The sequence below is a fragment of the Podarcis muralis genome, chromosome 16 (genome assembly GCF_964188315.1).
Source record: "Podarcis muralis chromosome 16, rPodMur119.hap1.1, whole genome shotgun sequence".
Taxonomy (NCBI): Eukaryota; Metazoa; Chordata; class Lepidosauria; order Squamata; family Lacertidae; genus Podarcis; species Podarcis muralis.
This window is the reverse complement of record NC_135670.1, coordinates 10,020,718-10,044,308: the sequence shown is the minus strand read 5'-3', so window position 1 is coordinate 10,044,308 and position 23,591 is coordinate 10,020,718. Positions and strand designations below refer to the sequence as shown.

General features: G+C 48.8%; 1 protein-coding gene across 1 annotated transcript; it reads left to right on the top strand.

Annotated features, from left to right (window-relative positions):
* Positions 1-463: 463 nt before the first annotated feature.
* On the top strand, positions 464-23,365 carry SCAMP3 (secretory carrier membrane protein 3). The gene is made up of 9 exons (XM_028708956.2): positions 464-618; positions 6,386-6,463; positions 7,897-8,031; positions 11,015-11,135; positions 12,992-13,120; positions 14,507-14,666; positions 15,725-15,826; positions 19,328-19,445; positions 21,048-23,365. The coding sequence occupies exons 1-9, from the start codon at positions 562-564 to the stop codon at positions 21,192-21,194; spliced, it is 1,047 nt and encodes a 348-aa protein (XP_028564789.2). The 5' UTR covers positions 464-561; the 3' UTR covers positions 21,195-23,365.
* Positions 23,366-23,591: the final 226 nt, after the last annotated feature.

The window sequence follows — 23,591 nt, the reverse complement described above, 5'->3', positions numbered from 1 at the left end:
ACAATTCCCAGGATTTTGTGGAAGAGCCATGTGCTTAGCAACGTGTGTAGGGCACAGAATCTGTTGCTGGACTCCAACTCCCACCAGCCCCAACAAGCACAGCCAATGGCTACGGACGATGGGAGTTGTAATCCAGAAACTACAACTCCCATGATGCCTAGCCGCCGGCCATTCTGGCTGGGTTCTGATGGGAGTTGGAGTCCATCAGCTCCATGTTGCCTAACCCCTGGTGCGGAGCAAGACTGATACCCTTTTCGTTGCACTTCAGCAGCTTTCCCCCGTACCCTATATGGGACTACAGCCCCCAGCATGCCCTGCGCCCAGTCCCCTCTTAAGCTCAAGCTCTGTAGAGAACTACATCTCCCATCATCCTCCGCGAGCGCGACACCTCCCTTTGGGCGTCACGGCTCCACTTCCTCCGTTTCCTCTCAGTCACGTGCGTAGGAATCCCCTCCCTCTCTGCGGGTGACGCGCAGAACCTCGGCAGCCAATGGGCCTTGAGCATCGCAGGCGAGGCGACGCAGTCGAACGCTCGGCGGAGGGAGGGCAGGACGGGCAGGCATGGCCCTGAACGGCGGGGGAAACCCCTTCGAGGGGGAGACGGGGAATCCCTTCCAGGTGCGTCTGGCGGGGGGGGGGCGGGGGGGCCTCGCGGTTTCTCCTCCCCTCCCCCGGGGTGGTGATGCCCATTCCGGGGTAAAAGGGGCTCTTTACCCGGATACGGACCGGGGACTCGGGGAGGGAGCAGGATTTCCCCTGGGGCGTTGAACTCCTTGACCCCCTGCCCGTTGTCTTGAGGGGGGGGGTCCTCGTAGCTTACCTGCCCCCAGTCCCTCCGAGGGGTGAGCAGAGGGGTTTTCACCTCCCACTACCCTCCCGTGGTAAGTCCGAAGTTGGAAGTCGGCCGTCTTCTCGGCTCTCTGCTGTTGGGTTTGCTTTTGCCCCTGGTACAGTGGTACCTCGGGTTACAGACGCCTCAGGTTACAGACTCTGCTAACCCAGAAATAGTACCTCGGTTTAAGAACGTTGCTTCAGGATGAGACCAGAAATCGTGCTCTGGCGGTGCAGCGGCAGCAGGAGGCCCCATTAGCTAAAGTGGTGCTTCAGGTTAAGAACAGTTTCAGGTTAAGAACAGACCTCCGGAACGAATTAAGTACTTAACCCGAGGTACCACTGTACTGCCATTGCGGGGTGCTGGTCTCTCTGCCATCCCCAACCCCCCCCCCCACTTTTAATAAACCAACTTGAATATAATATTGGAGGGGCAGGTAAGCCCCTCCCCACATAATCGATCCCAAGACGCGGCCCACGCATACTATTTGAATGGCAGTGCCCATCAGATATTTTAATGGGGAGAGGCCTGAGGGACCTCGGGCCCCTAGGAGTTGGCTCCTAGGAACCACCAACTGCTGCTTCCCCCATCCCGACCCTTCAGAAGCGACTCTTCCTTCTGGCGACTGCTGGCAGAGCAAGAGCGAGATGTCAGTCAATTGTTGTTGTCGTTTGCTGCTGCTTTGAATATGGTGGTCAATGGATCCTTTGTAGCCGAGCCTGTAGGGCAGGCTTAATTTTTTAAAATTACCCTTTATTAGTGGAATGAGGGCCTCTCTCCACTCCTGTCTCATCAGTTGGGGTAAGAAACACTTGATCTGGCTAGATTTGGCTTCCTTTGCTGTCCCCATCTCTGTTTAGTCAACCCTACTATTCTAGAACGCTGCAGTGTTTGTGCCTGCCCTGCCTTAAAAATAAATTTAAAATCCTCAGGAATAACTGGAGGCTGCCTGTTACGAGCCCTAGAATAACTGAGGGGCTTTACACATACAGCTACTTCTTCAAATGGTATTTCCCGTGGTGCCTTCGTTTATCTCCACCTCCTGAGAATTGCTGCATTCTGTCCTGTCTCTGGATTAAATAAACCTAGTTGCTTGCCCAGCCCAGATCTCTTTGGATAATTGGCCGCTTGGCTTCATTCTAATTGCCTCTTCCGCCTTTCAACTCCAAGGCTGTGAAACTCTTAAGGTTTGGCCCTGGCCCACTGCATCACTTATCTCTCCTAGAGATAACTAGGATCTGAGGTGGGGTAAACTATTGTCAACACGATAAGGTAATTAACCTTGGGATTTTATCGTATGAGACCCCAAGCACGTGGTTCCTTCAAAGCTGTAGGCCTGTTGTTGACTATCTTTTCAAGTGTGGTCGTTTTTTATTGTCAAATAGGGTCTTCTCCGGACTGGGAAATATTTCTGAGACGTTGGTCATCTTGCACGTTGTCTTCCTGTCCCTTCTACTGCTATGTGGGCCCAACCTAACTTTTGTAAGCAAAATGGGTTGCCTAACCTCCATAGGCAATGAGTAACTGCCTGGGTCAATATTGATCCTTTGGTCAAAAGAGAGAGCTGTGAACAGTGCTTGGAGGTCTTGCTTTCCACAAGCCTTTTTCTTTAGGGAAGTTTTTAATGTCTGATGTTTTGTTGTATTTTTTATATTTTCTTGGAAGCTGCCCAGAGTGGCTGGGGAAACCCAGCCAGATGAGTGGGGTATAAATTATTAATCATCATCCTCATCATCAAGCCTCTGTGTGTGTGCTATCTGTGGGTGCTCAGAGGTACTCTTGGCCAGTGTTAGAAATTCAGATATATACAGTGGTACCTTGGGTTACATACGCTTCAGGTGACAGACTCCGCTAACCCAGAAATAGTACCTCGGGTTAAGTGCTTTGCTTCAGGATGAGAACAGAAATCGTGCTCTGGCGGCAGCAGGAGGCCCCATTAGCTAAAGTGGTATTCGGGTTAAGAACAGTTTCAGGTTAAGAATGGACCTCCGGAACGAATTAAGTACTTAACCCGAGGTACCACTGTAAGCTAAGTGCCAAATGGCTCCTTAAACCAAAGGTACAGTCACCAAAACAGAAGGTCTAGTTGCCATTTTGGGGCAAGACTGCTCTCAAGTCTTATTTTTCAAATAATGGACTGACTGTGATTGATTCTCAGTTAAACATCTGGCTAGTTCAGATGGCAACTTTGAGCTCGGTTAAGAAGAACTGAAAGAAGCAAAGTCACTTGACCCAGGGACAGTCCACATGTATATTGGCTTATCTTGACCTCTTTTTCTTAATGGCGACACGGGCCATTCATAACGCCGGGATATTCTTCACAACCGTGATCAGGGCAGCCATGTGGGCTAAGTGAAGACCAGCGACAACAATTCACTAGAATGCCATTCGCAGTTCCTGCTCAGACTGGCACAGAAAAAAAGCATTTTGGTTCCAGAAATGCTTTCCGGTTGTGCAGGAAAAAATATAACTGACAGAATTCTACAGGATGGGGTATTAGTGTGTGGAAACGGTCCAGATCCAATGATTCCCAGATGGTGGAGATGTCAGGCCCCCTCCTAGCCCCCAGGCATCCTCACTTGGTCGCAAGTGGCCAATAGCTGGGTGCAAAATGTGCCTGGCTCATTTTGAACACTGCGCACTAGCAGAGGTCTACCGCACTAAGGGCCTGCTAGTATATGTCCCAGAAGGCAACTGGTTGTAGAATCATAGAATTGGGAAGAGGCCTCAAGGGACCTCTGTGTGCTGGGCCTGGGGGTAACCCGTGAAACGCGGTCAAGGACCAGTCCATAATCCAAAGGTTCCACTGGGAGTCAGTCCAACAGGGCCAAGGCAGGAAACCAGGCAAGGACAGGTATGGGATCTCAGGCACACAGCAATGTTGCTCCCGCAACCTGGGGCGGGGTCCGACAGCCTTTTATCTTTGTCGGGGTATCGGCTGGTCCTGATCCCCCGGCGACTCACCTCCCTGTCTCGCCCGAAGGTGAACACTCCTCCTGCAAGTACTCAGGTCTCTCCTTCTCTCAGACCTTAGTCTCTGCAGCTCGGGAGATGTCGGTGGGTTACTAGACCCAGAGGCCGCCTCAGCCTCTCCTGACCCAACTGGTAGTGGAGCAGCTGTAAGTGATGGCCCAGCTGAAGGCAACGAGGGAATCCCTGCATCTGGAGTCAGGGCAGGCTCAGGCCCCTGACTCGGCCCAGCTGGTGCTTGTTGCAGGGGAACCTGTGCAGACTGGGACTCTTCAGGATCGGGCCCCAGACTTGGTTCAGCTGCCGCCTGTCTGTCATAAATTTTTTATTGTTTTTTTCACAATTAAACACAAACAATACACAATACAGACATACAAACATAAAAACAAACATGTATACTTTCACAACCTTTCCCCCCCCTTAAACCTTACTTCACCGACTTCCCCATACCTCCCCTTTCTGCATTCCAATTCCCAGATTTATTTCAGCAAATCCTTCCCCTTAATCTTATCTAATTTTCCCTTATTCTTTTCTTTTACTTAATCTTTTACAGCTGTAATCCCCTATTCTCTATAACCTCGACGTTTTAGCACTCATTAATTTTACAATATTTCTTAAGATAAATTTTAAATTTCTTCCAATCTTCTTCCACCGTCTCTTTCCCCTGGTCTCGGATTCTGCCAGTCATTTCAGCCAGTCCCATATAGTCCATCACCTTCATCTGCCACTCTTCCAAGGTGGGTAGATCTTGTGTCTTCCAATACTTTGCAATGAGTATTCTTGCTGCTGTTGTAGCGTACATAAAGAATGTTCTATCTTTCTTTGGCACCAATTGGCATTGTCGGCTTGGTTCAGCTGCCGCCTGAGGCAAAGGATCCGGTGCAGACTGAGACTCCTCTGGTTCCAAGCCCGAGTCCCAGGCCATCACACTCTAGTCCTGCAATGCAAGGAATCACAGCTAAAGGATCCCTGCAAGATGGCCAGCTGAGCTCTGTTTACAAACCTCCAATGAAGGGGTGTCTGTCCCACTGGTTGGCCTCTGTGAGAATAGGATGTTGGACTTAGACGAGCCATTAGGCTCAATCTGGCGACACTGTTGACAGAGGCAGGGAGTTCAAGCATTCTCCACATCCTGCCCATCGCAGGAAGCCATGCGAGAGCTGAGCCGCCCTTTTCATACAGGCTCCGAAGGCAAGCTTCAAATCAAAACATGTAGCTTTAGAGCGCTCCATTTCAATGCTCCTTTCCCACAAGGTTTTTTTTGTGTGCAGAGTTACAATAACAGCGGCTGGCCAGCATATAAGCGATTAAAACACAGGGCCAGCTTTGCGAAATCAGACCCCAAAGCCCATCTGCTTCAACATCCTGTTTCCAACAACAGCTGGCCGGAAGCTTCCAGAAAGCTGACAAGCAGGGGGGGGGGGGGGAGCACACCCTCCCTTCCCTGCCCTCCCAGCACACAGAGTATTCGGAGGTAGACTTCTCCAGAAGATGGGGGCTCCATTCAGCTGCTACCACACCAAACAGCAAAAAGATATTAGGACTGAAAGTGCTGGCGTATTTTGTTCCTAAAAGTTTTTGCAAACCACAAAAGAGACATACGAAGCCATCGTACAAGGGAATCCTTAAAGCATCACAAACGTTTAAGATTATGAAATTCAGAATGAATGAATCATATTAATTCTCACTGGGTGAAGCGGAAATGTTTTTTGCAGAATTGCAGGAGCCCCTCTGCTTTCAACAGGAAAAAGCCTTTCAGAGAACTGACACGAAAAGCTTGAATTCATGTAGGCACTACTAGATGAATACGACTTAACTGTGCAGAGGTCAGGTGGTTTCTTAGGATGATCTCAAGTGATGATATCCATGCCACACATTCATTTGCCGCACTTAATTCATCCCGGGGGGCTGTACTTACCCTGAAAAGTCTGTTTCCTGAGGTGCTGCTTCTGCGCACGCACGCAGCGCAATAGAGCACTTCTGCGCATGTTGCTGCAAAACCCAGAAGTATTTGCCACGTTCGTAAGTTGAAATTACGTTACCTGAAGGTACTGTAACCTTGGCTTACAGACGCTTCAGGTTACAGACGCTTCAGGTTACAGACTCCACTAACCCAGAAATATTACCTCGGGTTAAGAACTTTGCTTCAAGATGAGAACAGAAATCGTGCTCCGGCGGCGTGGCACCAGCGAGAGGCCCCATTAGCTAAAGTGGTGCTTCAGGTTAAGAACAGTTTCAGGTTAAGAACGGACCTCTGGAACGAATTAAGTTCTTAACCCAAGGTACCACTGTATTATTATTATTATTATTATTATTATTATTATTATTATTATTATTATTATTTATTAAGAGTAGGAGCCACTGAGAGCCATTTCCCAACTTCGGGTCATCAGGTGTTGTTGGACTACAGTTTCCATCATGGCGCAGTGACCAGGGATTATGGGAATTGTAGTCCACCAATATCTGGGGATCCAAAGTCAGGGAAGGCTAGCCTGCCACATCAGAGACTGCTTCCGGAGGCAGCGGCCATCGCATATCTACACCAGTTCTCGAATCTAAACGCAACTTCTTTTGTCTTCTCAGGACCCCGCCATCGTACAGCACAGGCCGACGGCGGATTACGCCACCTTGGATGTCTACAACCCCTTTGACAACACAGCGGTAGGAGGGCTCTTCTTTTATTACACCAGTTTCGCTGTTGCTTCTTTTTACAGGGTGAGGGAAGGTCTCCGAGGCCCAGTTTGCAGCTAGGCTGAGATTGCACTCTGCGTATGGGGTGTTGAGGGGAAACTCTCTAGAACTGGTGTGCCTGTGAGAGAAATTGCCGTGTCTCTCTTTACACGGGTGCATGGTGGCCAGGGTTCTTTCGAGGCTGGCAGGGCAGCATGTAGGGAGCCCAGAAGCATGTTAAACTATGGAACTCCCTGCCACAGGAAACTGTGATGGCCGCCATCTTGGATGGCTTTGAAAGAGGATGAGGCAGTTTTTAGCTAATTGCTAATAAATGGAAAAAAGAAACTGTGCCAACAAAAATGGAACGGCAAGACAAACAGTTAAGAGTATATTCAACTGGCTATTAGAGGCAATTAGAGATCACACTAAGGGACGCGGGTGGCGCTGTGGGTTAAACCACAAAGCCTAGGACTTGCTGATCAGAAGGTCGGTGGTTCGAATCCCCACGACGGGATGAGCTCCCGTTGCTCGGTCCCTGCTCCTGCCAACCTAGCAGTTCGAAAGCACCTCAAAATGCAAGTAGATAAATAGGTACTGCTCTGGCGGGAAGGTAAACGGCGTTTCCGTGCGCTGCTCTGGTTCTCCAGAAGCGGCTTAGTCATGCTGGCCACATGACCCGGAAGCTGTACGCCGGCTCCCTCGGCCAATAAAGCGAGATGAGCGCCGCAACCCCAGAGTCGGTCACGACTGGACCTAATGGTCGGGGGTCCCTTTACCTTTAGAGATCACACTAGGCAAGAGTTTCAAAAAGCATGGGGGAAATGCAGAGAATCCTTCACAAAACAGTGCCCTAAAATACATATCTGGACTTGTTTCGATTACTGTCTGCAGGAGACTTTGTGGATATTTAAGTTATAATTAGAAAAATGTTAATAATTATTCATAAAGGAAATAGCTTATAAGAAGTAAATAAGCAGTCCAGATACAGGATAAAGGAAGTCTTTTATTTGGTTGTTTGTATTGTTGTATGTTATGCTCACTGTATGTTATGTTCATGTTTAATGAGGGTGGATTTCTGTATTGGGGGGTGGGGGTTTATGTTATTTATGTTGTAAATAAAATTTCCAATAAAAATTTTAAAAAATAAATAAAAGAGGATGAGGATGAGGGGAAGGCTGCCAGTAGCCTAACTAGCCATGGCGGCTATTCTCTGCCTCAACAGTTGGAGGCAGGAATGCTTTTGAATCCCAGTTGCTACGAACTGCAGGCGGGAAAAGGGTCTTGTGTTCGAATCCTGCTTGAGAGTTTTCCATTGGGGCATCTGGTTGGCCACTGTGAGAACAGGATGCTGGACTAAGTGGGTCATTGGCCTGATCCAGCGATCAGGCACGTCTTACGTTCTTACGTTCTCCCCTCTGCAGCAGCTGCCCCCTCCGTACGCTGCCCCTCCCTCGGCTTCACCGGCCCCCCTTGCGGCACCGCCAGCTCCTGCCTTGCAGCCCGCCAAGAAGCCAAGCCCCACCGAGCCCAAGAATTACGGCTCCTATGGCACTCAGGTAAGGGGGAAGCGCCTGCGTTTAAAGGCTCCTGGGTTCGAGACTATAAATCCAGGACGGTCGCTTTTTATTTTACGTTCTTATTTCCGTTTCTTAACTCCTCCAAAACGGCTTCTGTTTTCTGCACGAGTTCGGACAAATCGGTTTGTTTCCTCGCTGCGTTGCTTTTGTGACGGAAGTCACAAAAGAGGAATTTAAATACAGTGGTACCTCGGGTTACATACGCTTCAGGTTACAGACTCCGCTAACCCAGAAATAGTGCTTCAGGTTAAGAACTTTGCTTCAGGATGAGAACAGAAATCGTGCTCCGGCGGCGCGGTGGCAGCGGGAGGCCCCATTAGCTAAAGTGGTGCTTCAGGTTAAGAACAGTTTCAGGTTAAGTACAGACCGACATGGACTCAGCGTTAGTCATCTGAGGCCATTATTTGTGCTCTTCCTCCATGAGAGGTCTGGCGTGGGGGCAACATGCAAAAGGGCCTTTTCTGTGGTGGCTCCGTGTTTGTGGAATGCTCTCCCCAGGCAGGTTTGCCTGGTGCCTTCATTATATATTTTTAAGTGTCAGGCAAAAGCATCCCTCCTCTCTCAGGCCTCTAAACAATCTATGGCCTTTTAAACTGTGTGTGTGTGTGGGGGGGGTATTTTTGTTTTGTTATTATGTTATGTATTTTTGCGTTTTTATATAATAGTAAACTGCCCCGTGATCTTTGAAGGCTGGTATAGTAATAATAATAATAATAATAATAATAACGAAGAAATGGTGGTGAAACTTGCACTCTTTGATTCCTCAAGAATGCTGCTCATCTGCTCTTTTCAGCTTGTATTCCTTCAAGCCAGTCTTCAGGACTAGCAACTTGCCATTGTGTGGTTTTTTTTAAAAAAATGAAACTGGTATTTTTTTAAAAAATGAAACTTATATTCTTATATGCTTTCTGAGGCCATTGCCACTTTCTGTGATTACGTGATGTTGCGCCGGCCAAGGCTTTCTTAACCAGAACGATGGTTCTCCGCAGCTTGGCTTCTTCTTTTTAAACAAAGATCTATTTTGATTCACTGGCAAACTTGGTTTACGTCAAGCTGAAGGCTGCTTTTTACAAACTGTAAAGAAAAAAGGAAATGAACGAGTGGGGAAAAAGAAACCCAGTTGCTTTCACTTCTCAGAAGACTCATCGAGTGGGAGTTAACTCTGAGAGATATCAGACCTCTCTCCCTGTGACACTCCCAAACCACTTCTCTTAAAGAAACAGCGCACCGTTTCCATAGAGGGGTGACAGTGCACCTGATTCGGCCGATTAGGGACCTTCTGATGTACTACAGGCAGGAATAGTTTTCTCCTTTACTTATGTACAGTGGTGCCTCGCAAGACGAAATTAATTCGTTCTGCAAGTTTTTTCTTCTTGCGAGTTTTTCGTCTTGCGAAGCACGGTTTCCCATAGGAATGCATTGAAAATCAATCAATGCGTTCCTATGGAAACCGCCTTCAGACCAGGTCCGGGGACAGTCTGTCCCCCAACCTCTTCTGAAGGCTGGGGGGGGGCAAGGGCTTTTCTTCCCACCCCCAGCATTTTAAAAAACCCCGGGACAGCGGAGGACTTCTCCGCTGTCCCGGGGCGATTTAAAAGCCCCCGGGAAGGCAGGCAGGGGGGAGCAAAGATTTTGCCCCCCGCCAGCCTTCAGAAGAGGTCTCTTCTGAAGGCCGGCAGGGGGCCAAAGTCTTTGCTCCCCCCCCTGCCTTCAAAAGCCGTCCGGGATAGCGGAGAAACGAAGGCTGGCGGTGGGAGGAGGTCTCTCCGCCCCGCCGCCAGCCTTCGGAGGAGGTCCGAGGACAGTGGGGAAGACGCGCTGCGCTTCCCCGCTGTCCCGGAGATTTCCCTATGGGCTTTCGTCTTGCGAGGTGTTCGTCTTGCGGGGCACCACTATATTTATTTTCAATGCAAAATTACAACAAAAATGACAAACATAAAATCCAAAAACAAACAAACAAACAAAAAACAAAGCAAAACAAACAGGAACCAAAAATGAAAAAAAAAACAAAACCACACCTACAAAGAAAACTATGCCATCATAATAATCTTCATGTATGTAGGCAGGAATAGTTTTCTCATTTTCCCTTTGGAGCAATAGTTTAAGGCTCTTTTCCCAGGGCTGTTAAACAAGACTGCCTTTCTGTGCGTGGATGCTCTGCAGTTAGAGTGGGACCTTGGTTCTCAAACTTAATCCGTTCCGGAAGTCTGTTCCAAAACCAAGGCATGCTTTCCCATAGAAAGTAATGCAAAACGGATTAATCCGTTCCAGACTTTTAAAAACAAGCCCTAAAACAGCAATTTAACATGAATTTTGCTACCTAATGAGACCATTGATCCAGGAAATGAAAGCAATAATCAATGTACTGTACTATAAAATAAATAAAACAGTATTGTAGATGATAAATTTTTTTAAAAAAAATTTAACCTGCGCTGATGTTAGTCATTGTTTGGATGGGGGGCTTTTATCCATTTACGCAGTCACACAATCAATCGATCAGTAGCTGAACTGGGATTCACACAGTCACAAAAACAAATTAACTGAAAAAGTCTCAGAACAAAAATCGCAAAATAAATAGCAAAAACAAAAGCACCAAATATAAGCTCCAAATATCACCTTAAAACACTGCAATCTGAAATGGAAGACTTGAATTACAATGGGGGGACTCAAATTAGCATTGCAGCAGTTCTGAAAAACAGTTCGCAAACCGGAACACTTACTTCCGGGTTTGCAGTGTTTGGGTTCCAAGGTGTTTGAGTACCAAGGTGTTTGAGAACCAAGGTACCACTGTATTGATACGCATTTTACGTATCAATTGTGAGCTGCTTTGAGCATATTCAGATGGAAAAGTGGCATAGACATTTAAATAATAATAATAAATCAATTGGATGAAAAATACACATGGGGAAGGACTGTCCCTCCTCTTTCATTCCTGCTGATTTTTCTCTCGCTTTCCCCCCAGGAGTCGACTGCGGCAGCCACGGCGGAGCTGTTGAAACGGCAAGAGGAGCTGAACCGCAAAGCTGAGGAGCTGGACCGGCGGGAGCGAGAACTGCAGAACGCTGCTCTGAGTGGCGGAGCAGGTATAGCCCACCCTGGCAGTAAGAAAAACCCTGACCTCACTCTGGGGATGGAGTGATCTGGGGCCGCGGGGAGGCGGTGCCAAAGACTACGACTGTTTCCTGCAGCAGGGTCTGTTGCAGAGTTGCCCAATCAGCACGAAAGGGGAGCTTATTAGCCACATGCTCCGGTTGGAGCCAATCAGAGTGAAAGGAGGGGAGTCGGCCTCTGAGGATGGGCTCCTGGGCTCAGTCTGGAGAAAAAAGAGGAGGTTGTTTTGCAGGCTGCAAAGCGAAGTGTCTAGGAACACCAAAACCACCAGGTGCTTCAGTTTCAAGAGAACAACATGTGAGTTCTGTTACGTACAGTGGTACCCCTGGTTGCGAACGGGATCCATTCCGGAGGCCCGTTCGCAACATGAAAAGAACGCAACCTGCAGCGGCGCGTCCGCGCGCGCACAGGTTGCTTTTCGCCGCTTTTGCGCATGCATGTGACATCATTTTGCGTGCATGCACGAGCGGCGAAACCTGGAAGTAACCCTTTCCGGTACTTCCGGGTCGCCGCGGGACGTAACCTGAAAGAACGTAACATGAAGCGGACGTAACGTGAGGTGTGACTGTACAATGGAAAAGTCTACTTTTTCGTGGGACCAAGACAGCCGATCGCGCGCACATCGACGGAGCGACCAATCATCTGAACGCTCGCCGACAACAAACGGCAATTGCCCGCCCAATTGCCACAGCAGCCAATAGCCTGTGGAACTTGCCGCAACCAGAAATCACCCGCCAAAACGCCGCTGACAATCTCCGGCTCACGGCAGCCACCAATCGCCTGTCCAGCCACATCACTATCCATGTATAAGACGACCCCAATTTTTAAGCTTAGTTTTTGAAGAAGAAAAAACCTATAAATGGAAAAATACAATAAGTTACTCTGAAAAAAAGATATTGGAGTGCTCCAAATAATTTCCCCTCATGTAGGTGCGCAGAAAATAGTAGATCTAGTTGATCTGCATGGTGGAGATCTGCATGGATCATTGCAATGTATTATTAGAGTATTATTATATAATCTTAGAGGGGGCTTGGCTGTGAGTATCGTGAAAGGACCCTGAATTTGCCACTTTTTAAAAAAAGATATTTATTAAAGTTTTCAAAAATTTATATGACATAGAAACAACAAAAAACAGAAAAGACAAAAATACATGCAAAAAACATACAGCCACAAGTATAACTTCATTCCCTTATATTCATAAAACTTACTTTCCCGACCTCCTCATACCTCCCCTTTCTGCATTCCAATCTCTAATCAATTCTCTTCAGCAAATCCTTCCCCTAATTTCTATTTAAATTTTCACCTTTCTTTTCTTATTTCCATAATCATTACAGCTAACAACCACTTAATTTCTGAATCGACATCGTTTTAACATTCAGCAATTTTGCAATATTTCTTAAGATAGTCCTTAAATTTCTTCCAATCTTCTTCCGCCGTCTCTTTTCCCTGGTCTCGGATTCTGCCGGTCATCTCTGCCAGTCCCATATAATCTATAACTTTCATCTGCCATTCTTCCACGGTGGGTAGTTCTTCTGTCTTTCAATACTTTGTGATGAGTATTCTTGCTGCTGTTGTAGCATACATGAAAAATGTTCTATCCATCTTTGGCACCAATTGGCTGACCATGTCCAGGAGAAAGGCCTCTGGTTTCTTCAGGAAGGTATATTTAAATACCCTTTTCATTTCATTATAAATCATTTCCCAGAAAGCCTTAATCCTTGGGCATGTCCACCAAAGGTGAAAGAATGTACCTTCAGTCTCTTTACATTTCCAGCACTTAGAATTTGCCACTTGCCTCACTCTTGTTTTTCTGCTTTTGGATTCGCAGCCCATCAGAACAACTGGCCTCCGTTGCCTTCCTTCTGTCCGGTGAAGCCGTGTTTCTATCAGGATATCCCTGTGGAGATTCCCGTGGAATCACAGAAAACGGTCACGACCATGTACTACCTCTGGATGGGTAAGTCCTTGAAGCACAGCACAGCGGCAGAGGAGCCCATGTCTTGCAGGCAGAAGGTTGAGTCCCCAGCAGCCACAGGGAGAATTTAGAGCAGATGTGGTCTTAATCCTGCTGGATCAAGTCAAAGGCCCATCATTGTTCAGCGTCCTCTTTCTCACAGCGGCCAGCCAGGTGTTTAGGGGCAGCCCAGGAGGGGGACCTGAGGGCAACAACAACTGTAAATTTCAAACCTTTATAGGCCATTGAGACAGAGTTGAACATAAGGATCGAAAGGTCTGAAATAGAGGATGTAAAGTGCGACACAAAGATTTGAAAATTAAAAACCGGTTGAAGGAATGGAGGGAAGTCACGAGCTCAGTAGAGTAAAGAATTTATTTGTTTTGTTATTGGTATGCTGAAATATTGTGTTGAAAAAGAAATTAATGAAAATCATATTAATAACAAACAACTCTCCCCACTTGAGGTTCGTGGCAACTGGTCATTCAGAGGCATGCTGCCTCTGACAGCCCAGGGAGAACGTAGATAAACTAGCCAAAGGCCACTGTGTCAAGGGGGATCCTCCTCATATGCTTTAGTTAATTTGCAGGTTCAAAACAGGAAACAAACAGCCACCTGAAGAAGCGTTCTGTGTGCCCTGCAAGCTTGCACACACACACTCACGGCATAAGTACAAATTGCCGTATTTTTTGCTCTATGAGACTCACTTTTTCCCTCCTAAAAAGTAAGGGGAAATGTGTGTGCGTCTTATGTGGCGAATGCAGGCTGCGCAGCTATCCCAGAAGCCAGAACAGCATGAGAGATCACTGCTTTCGCTGCACAGCGATCCTCTCTTGCTGTTCTGGCTTCTGAGATTGAGATTTTTTTTTCTTGTTTTCCTCCTCCAAAAACTAGGTGCGTCTTATGGTCTGGTGCGTCTTATAGAGTGAAAAATACGGTAGCTAGGAAACACAAGCCATATCAATTTGTGTGTGTGTGTGCTTTTAAACGCTTTTTGGTGTTTTCACTGAATAGGGGGTACTGATTTGTTTTTTAAAATATTTATATTTATTGTGGGGTGCTTTTTGTTTCGTTGTTGTATCTTTTCAAATTTATCCTCTGTGCTGCCTTGGGTTCTGCACTGTGGGAGAAAGGCAGGATAGTAAACGAACCCAAGCCACAAATAAATAAACGAGCCACCATTGAGAGCAGATTGCACAGCTGAATTAAAAAGAATGGTTAGCCTTAACTCTGTACAGGGCAGAGAGAGGGGTCACAGCTGCATCCCAACAGAGGGCTTTAGCCACCCCGTGGCTGCAGTTTGTGGGGGCTGCCTTTGCCTCTCTCCCCAGCTCACAACTCCCATGCCCCCAACTCAGCTAACCCACGCCCCCTTTCTCGTCCCCACAGCCGGCATCGTGACCCTCTTCTTCAACTTCCTGGCTTCCCTGGCCTTTTTCTGCGTGGATTCTGGGGGCGGCTCAGGCTTTGGCCTCTCAATTCTCTGGGCCTTGATTTTCACACCCTGCTCCTTCCTCTGCTGGTATCGGCCCATGTACAAGGCCTTCAGGTACGGTGGGAAAATGGGTGTGTGGCTGTGAGGCCTGATGCTGCCATGGAGCGGGGTAACTTGACGGCAGGCAAATTGGGCAGGGATATTTGGGGAGTTGGTTTCCGCCGCCTAAGGAATGAGGGAACCTTTGGCCCCACCCAAATGTTAACTGGGCTCACAACTCCCTTCAGTCGCAGGCAGGCTAGTCAGGGGAACGCCACATTTTGAAGAGCAAAAACGAGGATGCTATGACGACTCTCATTTTTAAATAGCTCTACTATATGTAGAAGGGACGCAGGTGGTGCTGTGGGTTAAACCACAGAGCCTAGGACTTGCCGATCAGAAGGTCGGCGGTTCGAATCCCCGCGACGGGGTGAGCTCCCGTTGCTCGGTCCCTGCTCCTGCCAACCTAGCAGTTCGAAAGCACGTCAAAGTGCAAGTAGATAAATAGGTACCACTCCGGCGGGAAGGTAAACGGCGTTTCCGTGCGCTGCTCTGATTCGCCAGGAGCGGCTTAGTCATGCTGGCCACATGACCCGGAAGCTGTACGCTGGCTCCCTCAGCCAATAAAGCGAGATGAGCGCCGCAACCCCAGAGTTGGTCATGATTGGACCTAATGGTCAGGGGTCCCTTTACCTTTACCTTTACCTTTACTATATGTAGGCTATAGAAGCTGAGATCTGTTGCTGAGGGGAGGCAGGAGAAAAGAAGAAAGCAAGCCTTCAACCACCAGTTATGTCTATGTATCATCCAAAAGTCATAGCCAGAGACAATTTGGCAAATATTTAAAAAATCCACCTAGACAGAATTTTTACCCCTGTAAAAGAGGATGTGTCCTGGAAAAAGGGGACACATGGCAACCCTGCTCAGCAACATTTGAAGGGTCACCGATTCCCCATTCTTGTGGACAGAGTTTTATATGGATATTTTCTACTGTCTGGTTTTATGTATGACTATTGTGAACCACTCTGACATTTATTTCAATGGAACAGCAGTATCTAAATATTCTTATAAACAGACACAACCCTGTTACAGCAATAAGATCCTAATGATTCCTTTCTCTCCTTCTCTTTCAGGAGTGACAGCTCTTTCAACTTCTTTGTCTTCTTCTTCATTTTCTTTGCGCAAGATGTGGTGTACGTTCTCCAGGCCATTGGCATCCCAGGCTGGGGGTTCAGGTAAGGGCGCCCTGTTCTTCGCTGTCTCTGTGGCCTGCAGTCTTGTGACTTTAATTTATTAGCTGCCCATCGCCATAAGGTCCCAGGGCAAGCTAAAACAATGGAAACACCTAGGTTGAAAACAGTTTAAATCAACTGGCGATCTCAGTAATGAGGCGGATCCTAGAAATATGTGTCTCGGGCGTCAAAAGTCCAGGGATATAAAGGAGGCACACATTCAGCACTCGCCCAAAGCTGTATAATGAAGGTGCCGGGTTGCGTCTCTGCGGGGAGGGAACTTCACAGCTTAGGGGCAGGGCCACAGGTTCGCCCACAGCCAAAGAGGGAGCCTTGAGTTCGTTAGACTCCTGAAACATTTCAAAAACCAAGGCGCAGCTTCCAATTGGCTGCGCTCAATCGGAAGCTGCGTCAGAGATTCGGCTTCCAAAAAACATTCTCAAACTGGAACACTCGCTTCTGGCCGGGTTTGCTGCGTTTGGGAGCCAAAACATCCCAGTACCAAGGCGTTTGACAACCAAAGTACGACTGTATAACGTAAAATTATAAATATATCTGTGTGTCCCTTGGTTACCATTTTATCTTAATCTTCACACATACAGAGAGCTGAATTCTCCCATCTGGTAGAGCTTCCCTTTCCTCCACCTCCCACCCTGAGAAAACCCACTCTGACCGGCCTCTCATACAGGCCCCATCCTCGTCTTTCTGTCAGCTCAGAAGGGCGCCTTCTCAAAGCCTGGTTGAGCCGGCTTCGGGAAGGAGGCACGAGGGCCCTGACAGGGTCCTGTCTCCTTCCCAAAAGCGGACAACCATTTTCCGGGCTTTGGGAAGGAGTTACGGCATGGGTAGGCGAACTAAGGCCCAGGGGCCAGATCCGGCCCAATCGCCTTCTAAATCCGGCCCGCGGACAGTCCGGAAATCTGTGTTTTTACGTGAATAGAATGTGTCCTTTTATTTAAAATGCACCTCTGGGTTATTTGTGGGGCCTGCCTGGTGTTTTCACATGAGTAGAATGTGTGCTTTTATTTAAAATGCATCTCTGGGTTATTTGTGGGGCATAGGAATTCGATCATTCCCCCCCCCCCCAAAAAAAAATATAGTCCAGTCCCCCACAAGGTCTGACGCTCAGTGGAGCAGCTCCCTGTTGAAAAAGTTTGCTGACCCCGATCTAAAGCATGGGTAGGCAAACTAAGGCCCGGACACCGGATCTGGCCCAATCGCCTTCTAAATCCGGCCCGCGGACAGTCCGGAAATCAGTGTGTTTTTACATGAGTAGAATGTGTGCTTCTATTTAAAATGCATCTCTGGGTTATTTGTGGGGCACAGGAATTCGTTCACCCCCCCCCCCCAATATAGTCCGGCCCCCCACAAGGTCTGAGGGACAGTGGACCGGCCCCCTGCTGAAAAAGTTGGCGGACCCCTGAATTACAGGGGCTCTAGGACCCTGCTATAGCCGTGCAACTCCTTCCCAAAGCCCCATTTTAAGCCGGGCTGTGGGGAGGGCGTCAAATGTTGGCCTCACGCAGGGCGGCCATATTACCATGGTCCGCCCCTGCCGCCACAGAGAAGGCCCTCTCCTGGGCTGCTGCCACCACCCAAGCTTCTGAGGGCAGCGGGAGAAGCAAGAGGGTCCCTTGTGCTGATCTTAACACCCAAGGGGCTCTGTAGGGAAGGAGGCGGCTTTTCAGGCAGGGCGGGTTTTTTAAAGCCGGAACTTGCCAGAACTCTGTTCCAGCCATTGGGCGCTGTTGCCATTCTGAGGGGACGAGGGAAGGCACCTCTTTTTCTAGAAAAATAGCACAGCTTTCGGGGATTTGGGAACCCCAAGCTTTGCATCAGAATGAAATGTGGATGGGGGGGACCCTAATGGATTTGGGGAACAACAGCCCAGCAGCAAGGGATGAGGAAACTCTAGGCACCATAATTCTGACTTGAACGGGGAGCGAGCACATAAGTGGGTGAGGCAGGGAATGGGGTTGCTCAATCAATCAAATGTATAATTACAGTCAACTGACCATGGAAGATTTGCAGACGTTTAAAAAAGGGAGGAAAAAATATACCACAGCCTTCAAAGAGCGAAGGTGACAAATTAGGAGCTAACTGTCTCAGTGGGTGTAAAATAAGTTACACCCCTCTGATCTATTGCTACCTGTTTTATAGTAGATAATAGATTAGAGCCTCTCAAGGAAGGAGTTCAATAGTGTCTTTAGGGATGGACCAGGAAACTGGCTCCTAAGGGGGTGAATTTAGCGTTCTCTAACCCTTTCATAATGTGTACAATAGGGAAAACCCGTGAGGGACTGTTTCAAGCTCTTAAGTATATGCAAAGGCAGCACTGATCTTTGAAGGGAAGTTTAGCAAATCTGCCATCTGAGAAAGTGTTAAAAATGTGCCAGCCAAGCAGAATTTGTGGAATGGAAGCAGTCCATGCTTTCCTGGGGTGGTTTTTATTTATTTAGACATTTCATATACAGTGGTACCTCGGGTTAAGTACTTAATTCGTTCCGGAGGTCCATTCTTAACCTGAAACTGTTCTTAACCTGAAGCACCACTTTAGCTAATGGGGCCTCCCGTTGCTGCCGCCGCATGATTTCTGTTCTCATCCTGAAGCAAAGTTCTTAACCACAGAGCCTAGGACTTGCTGATCAGAAGGTTGGCGGTTCGAATCCCCGCGACGGGGTGAGCTCCCATTGCTCGGTCCCTGCTCCTGCCAACCTAGCAGTTCGAAAGCACATCAAAGTGCAAGTAGATAAATAGGTACCGCTCCAGCGGGAAGGTAAACTGCTTTTCTGTGTGCTGCTCTGGTTCGCCAGAAGCGGCTTAGTCCTGCTGGCCACATGACCCGGAAGCTGTACGCCGGCTCCCTCGGCCAATAAAGCGAGATGAGCGCCACAACCCCAGAGTCGGGTCCCTTTACCTTTACCTTTTACTATTTCTGGGTTAGCGGAGTCTGTAACCTGAAGCGTATGTAACCTGAAGCGTCGGTAACACAAAGTACCACTGTACTGCTTAATTGCAGAGTTCTCTTAAGCAATGTACAAGGAACGCAATACAACAAAAGCAAAAATCGGTCCAAACTGTAAAACTGGAATTCAATTAAAATGTCTGCTGGATTATTTATAAAAAAAAACAAAAAATGATTGATTGATTGATTGATTGATTGACTGCATTTGTATACTACCTCTATCTTCCAAGGATCTCAAGCTAGTATATGTGGTCCTCCTTCTCTTCCCTCTTTCATCCTCACAACGACCCTATGAGGTAGGGTTAGGCTAAGAGATGGTGACTGGCCATCTTTAAACTCTTATTCTTTGTTTTTAAAATGGTTTGCAAGTTGCTTTGTGCGAGGGGGCGAAATCCAGGGATGTAGGTAATAATTACGCTTTGTGGCTGCTTTTAGGGGAGATTTTCTTTATGCCAAAAATTGCTGGGTTGCACACAGTTATCAATTGCCGCCCCCTTGCTCACGGGCACTGATCCCTCTTTCCCCCCTCTCAACTGCAGTGGTTGGATCGTCAGCCTCACAGCGCTGAAGCTGAACACTGGGGTGGCCATTCTCATGATGCTGGTGGCCACACTCTTCACTGTCGTCGCTGGACTCGGCATCATCATGCTGAAGCGAGTGAGTATGGCAGCTGCAGGTTGCTGAGTTCCCAGTCTGTTTTTCCTTCCTTCCTTCCTTCCTTCCTTCCTTCCTTCCTTCCTTCCTTCCTTCCTTCCTTCCTTCCTTGAATGAATTTATTATTTCAGTCACAGACCAGTTCCAGCCCACATCCAGTATCAAGGAAGTCATAAAACACAATAGGGATACATTTGAATTTGCAATTAGATATAACAGGGCCGGGACGCGGGTGGCGCTGTGGGTAAAAGCCTCAGCGCCTAGGACTTGCCGATCGAAAGGTCGGCGGTTCGAATCCCCGCGGCGGGGTGAGCTCCCGTTGCTCGGTCCCAGCGCCTGCCAACCTACCAGTTCGAAAGCACCCCCGGGTGCAAGTAGATAAATAGGGACCGCTTACCAGCGGGAAGGTCAACGGCGTTCCATGTGCTGTGCTGGCTCGCCAGATGCAGCTTGTCACGCTGGCCACATGACCCGGAAGTGTCTTCAGACAGCGCTGGCTCCCGGCCTATAGAGTGAGATGAGCGCACAACCCTAGAGTCTGGCAAGACTGGCCCGTACGGGCAGGGGTACCTTTACCTTTTATAATAGGGACAATACAGATATAGCAACAGTTACAAAATATATAAATTAAAACTTAGTCATTAACATAGAACCTAAAATTATCATTTAAAACCTTAATCATTATGTTAGCACAGCTTGTTCCCTAAGTTCCTTCCTTCCTTCCTTCCTTCCTTCCTTCCGTGGCAACTGGCCATAGATTTCTTGTGGTTTTGTGGCCACATTTGCACCACATTACAGGACACCAATACCTCAAGGACCGCCTCCTTCCATATGAACCTACCTGGACCCTGAGATCATCATCTCAGGCCCTTCTCTGTGTGCCTCCTCCTCGAGAGGTCTGGAGGGTGGCAACATGAGAACGGGGCCTTCTCTGCAGTGGCTCCCAGCCTGTGGAATGCTCTCCTCAGAGAAGTTCGCCTTCATTATATACCTTTAGGCACCAGGCAAAAACGTTCCTTTTTAACCAGGCCTTTGGTGGATCTGAGTTACATCCTATGCCCTTTTAAAATGTGTTTCTTTGTGGGGAGGAGCCTATTGGCTTGTTGTTTTTATTTTTATTATGTATTTTGTGGTTTTAAATGTTGATTTTATTCTGTGACCCGCCCTGAGACCCCCGGGTATAGGGCAGTATATCAATTCAATAAATAGTAATACCTGAGGATCTTGGCACCTGTGCAGGTAGAATGGTAGAGTTGGAAAGGGACCCTGAGGGACATCTAGTCCAACCCCCTGCAATGCGGGGATCCTGTCCGCAGCCATCTGTGGGTGGGCTCGAACCACCAACCTTCTGGTGGCGTGGAGGGGGATAATGTCCGTCACCTGGCCGACACCATCTAGGGCAGGCACAGGCAAATTCCAGCCCTCCAGATGTTTGGGACTACAATTCCCATCATCCCTGACCACTGGTCCTGTTAGCTAGGGATGATGGGAATTGTAGTACCAAACAATCTGGAGGGCCGGAGTTTTGCCTATGCCTGATCTATGGCTTTTATAGGACACAGCCAGCACTTTGAACAACCATCTCCGGTCAATCTCTCCCCACAGATCCACTCTCTCTACCGCCGCACGGGCGCCAGCTTCCAGAAAGCCCAGGAGGAGTTTGCCGCCGGCGTCTTCTCCAACCAAGCGGTGCGCACGGCGGCCGCCAACGCAGCGACTGGGGCGGCGAGCAACGCTTTCCGGCCTTCGTAAAGGCGTGCGTGTGTGTGTGTGCGCGCGCATGTGTTAGAAATCTGCCGCTGCTCTTCCTCTTCCGGCCCCCTTCCCAACCGGGGTGGGGGCAGCTTCGACCGACAAGCCGAGTTGCACTTTCTCTCTCCTTCTCTCCCTCGTCGGAAGTCCTTCCTGTGTGTGCTGATTTTAGAAGGCTGTGCTCTCCCTGCCCGCCCGCCCCCCCTCCTTTCACTCCCACGCCCACCGCACCACCACCCAGCATGGAATCGGCAACTGCGCCTCATCTCCTGCAACCGCAACCGTTCTGCGAGAAGTTTTGAACCTCTTCGCCTCGGCGCCGGAGATTGCAGCAGGGGACCTCTCTGCCTTTTCTCCCGAGGCCGCGTGGAGGATGGAGGCCTTGCTAGGAGCGAATCTTCATCTGCTGGAACCTCTTCACGTGCCCCCACCCCTCCTTCAGCTTAGCCCAGGTGGGGTGAGGCGGGGGCACTTCCCTGAATTCCCCAAATTTCTTCCTTTGAGCTGCAACCATGAGCTGCTGAATCCTCACATCTCCCACAATTCTCTCTGCCTCCCTTGCTTCCTGATTGGTTGCCCGCTTTGGTTAAATGGCAAGGCGCTCTGATGCCTCGAACATCTTCCCTGCTGGTGGAAAACAGAGCAGGGAGAACTACACTGGCAGAATAAGGGGTCCTCCTCCTCCTGTTTGGTGCAGAGAGGTGCTTCCTGGACCCTTGCATGTGTGTGTTTGTGGCCCCCTCTGCACTATGCATTTAAAGCAGGATCACACCGCTTTATAAACAGCCACGGCTTCCCCCCCCCCAAAGGATCCTGGGAAACTAGTCTGTCAACGGTGCCGAGACCTGTTAGCAGGCCTTCTTTCCCCTCACACAGTTATTAGAGGGGTTTAGCAATCGGTCCCTTTTCCCAGGGAACTCTGGGAATTGTAGTCCTCTAATGTGTCCTAGTAGCTCCTGGTACGCTTAACAGACTACAGCTCCCAGGATTCCTTGGGGGAAGCCAAAGTAGCTGCTTAAAGCGGTATGACACAAATGTCAAATGTATATAGTGCAGATTGGGGGCCTGTGATTGTGGGTCTGTCTGTGGGAGAAGAGGCACTTGGCTCTTCCTGCTGTGCCCTCTTTATTAGCTAACTGCTGCGCTCAGAGCGGCCATTGCTGCTGCTGCTGCGCTCCCTTTCTAGGCTCTCTCCTCCACCAAGTTTATAGGGCTTTTTCTTGCCGGTGCTGGCCACTGGAGGGTGGTGTTGGCCTACATCTGTTTCATTTTAGTAAATGAACAGTACTGGGTTATTCCCCCCCCCCCTTGTTGTTGTTGAGCTGAACCCTTGTGGGTGAAGCCACATAATTTCATCTCCATGCCTCCCGCCTTCCCCACATGGCCTGTGGGTGGGGAGCTCTGTGCCCCAAATCTTTGCACCCCAACTCTCCCTAGGTTTTTCATCCATTACAGCCCTGCCTTATCTTTGATGTTGTGCGTCTTCATTTTTTAAAGTGGGGGTGAGGGACTGATATAAATAGGTATCTGTTTTGGGTTTGGCACCCTTTTAGAGGTTCCCCCGTTCCTTCTCTGCCTCCAGATCTGAGGGGGGAGCCTGCACCCCACTATCCGAATTCCGCTTAAACCGGTCTATTCCTTCTTTCCGTCCCCATCTGCACTCGCCTTATTCTTCTGAACCATGGCTTAAGGAAAGGAAACAGGTGAGGGTTGGGGGCCTGAGGCCCAGCCACGTCCCCTTCCTCTCCCTGTGCCTCGAAGGCCTGCTTTTGTGCCCTGGGATGCTCTGAATAGCAAAGAGGACCTGCCGATTCTTCTCCCCCTGGTCTCGGTTTCACACCTGTGCTCTTTCTGTCTCTCTTTCTCTCAGCTCCAGGTCTCAGCCCAGAGGCTTTAGATCCTCTCTTCTGTGGCTCATTCCGTTTGTTTGACCCCTGAAGGCCGACTGCCCTTCTCCTTTCCCCTGCGTCTGAAATTACCGGGTCTGTGCCGCGTAGCCAATGTTTCCCTGACTCACTCGATGCCCTTCCTCTCCCCCCATGTTTTGGACTTTCTTGTCCGTGCGTGCGTGGTTCTTCCTCCACCCCGACTTTTTTATTATTTATTTTGCTGTGCCAAATGCAAGATGACTTAACGGAACTTTATTTAAGGAATAAACTACATTTTAACTCGCTGGTCTCCTGGACTGATGTATAAGGGGCTTTGGGGGGCGGGGGACCATATTGAGAGCCAGTGTGGTATAGTGGTTAGAGCAGTGGACTCGTAATCTGGTGAACCGGGTTCGCTTCCCCGCTCCTCCACATGCAGCTGCTGGGTGACCTTGGGCCAGTCACACGTCTTTGAAGTCTCAGCCCCACTCACCTCACAGAGTGTTTGTTGTGGGGGAGGAAGGGAAAG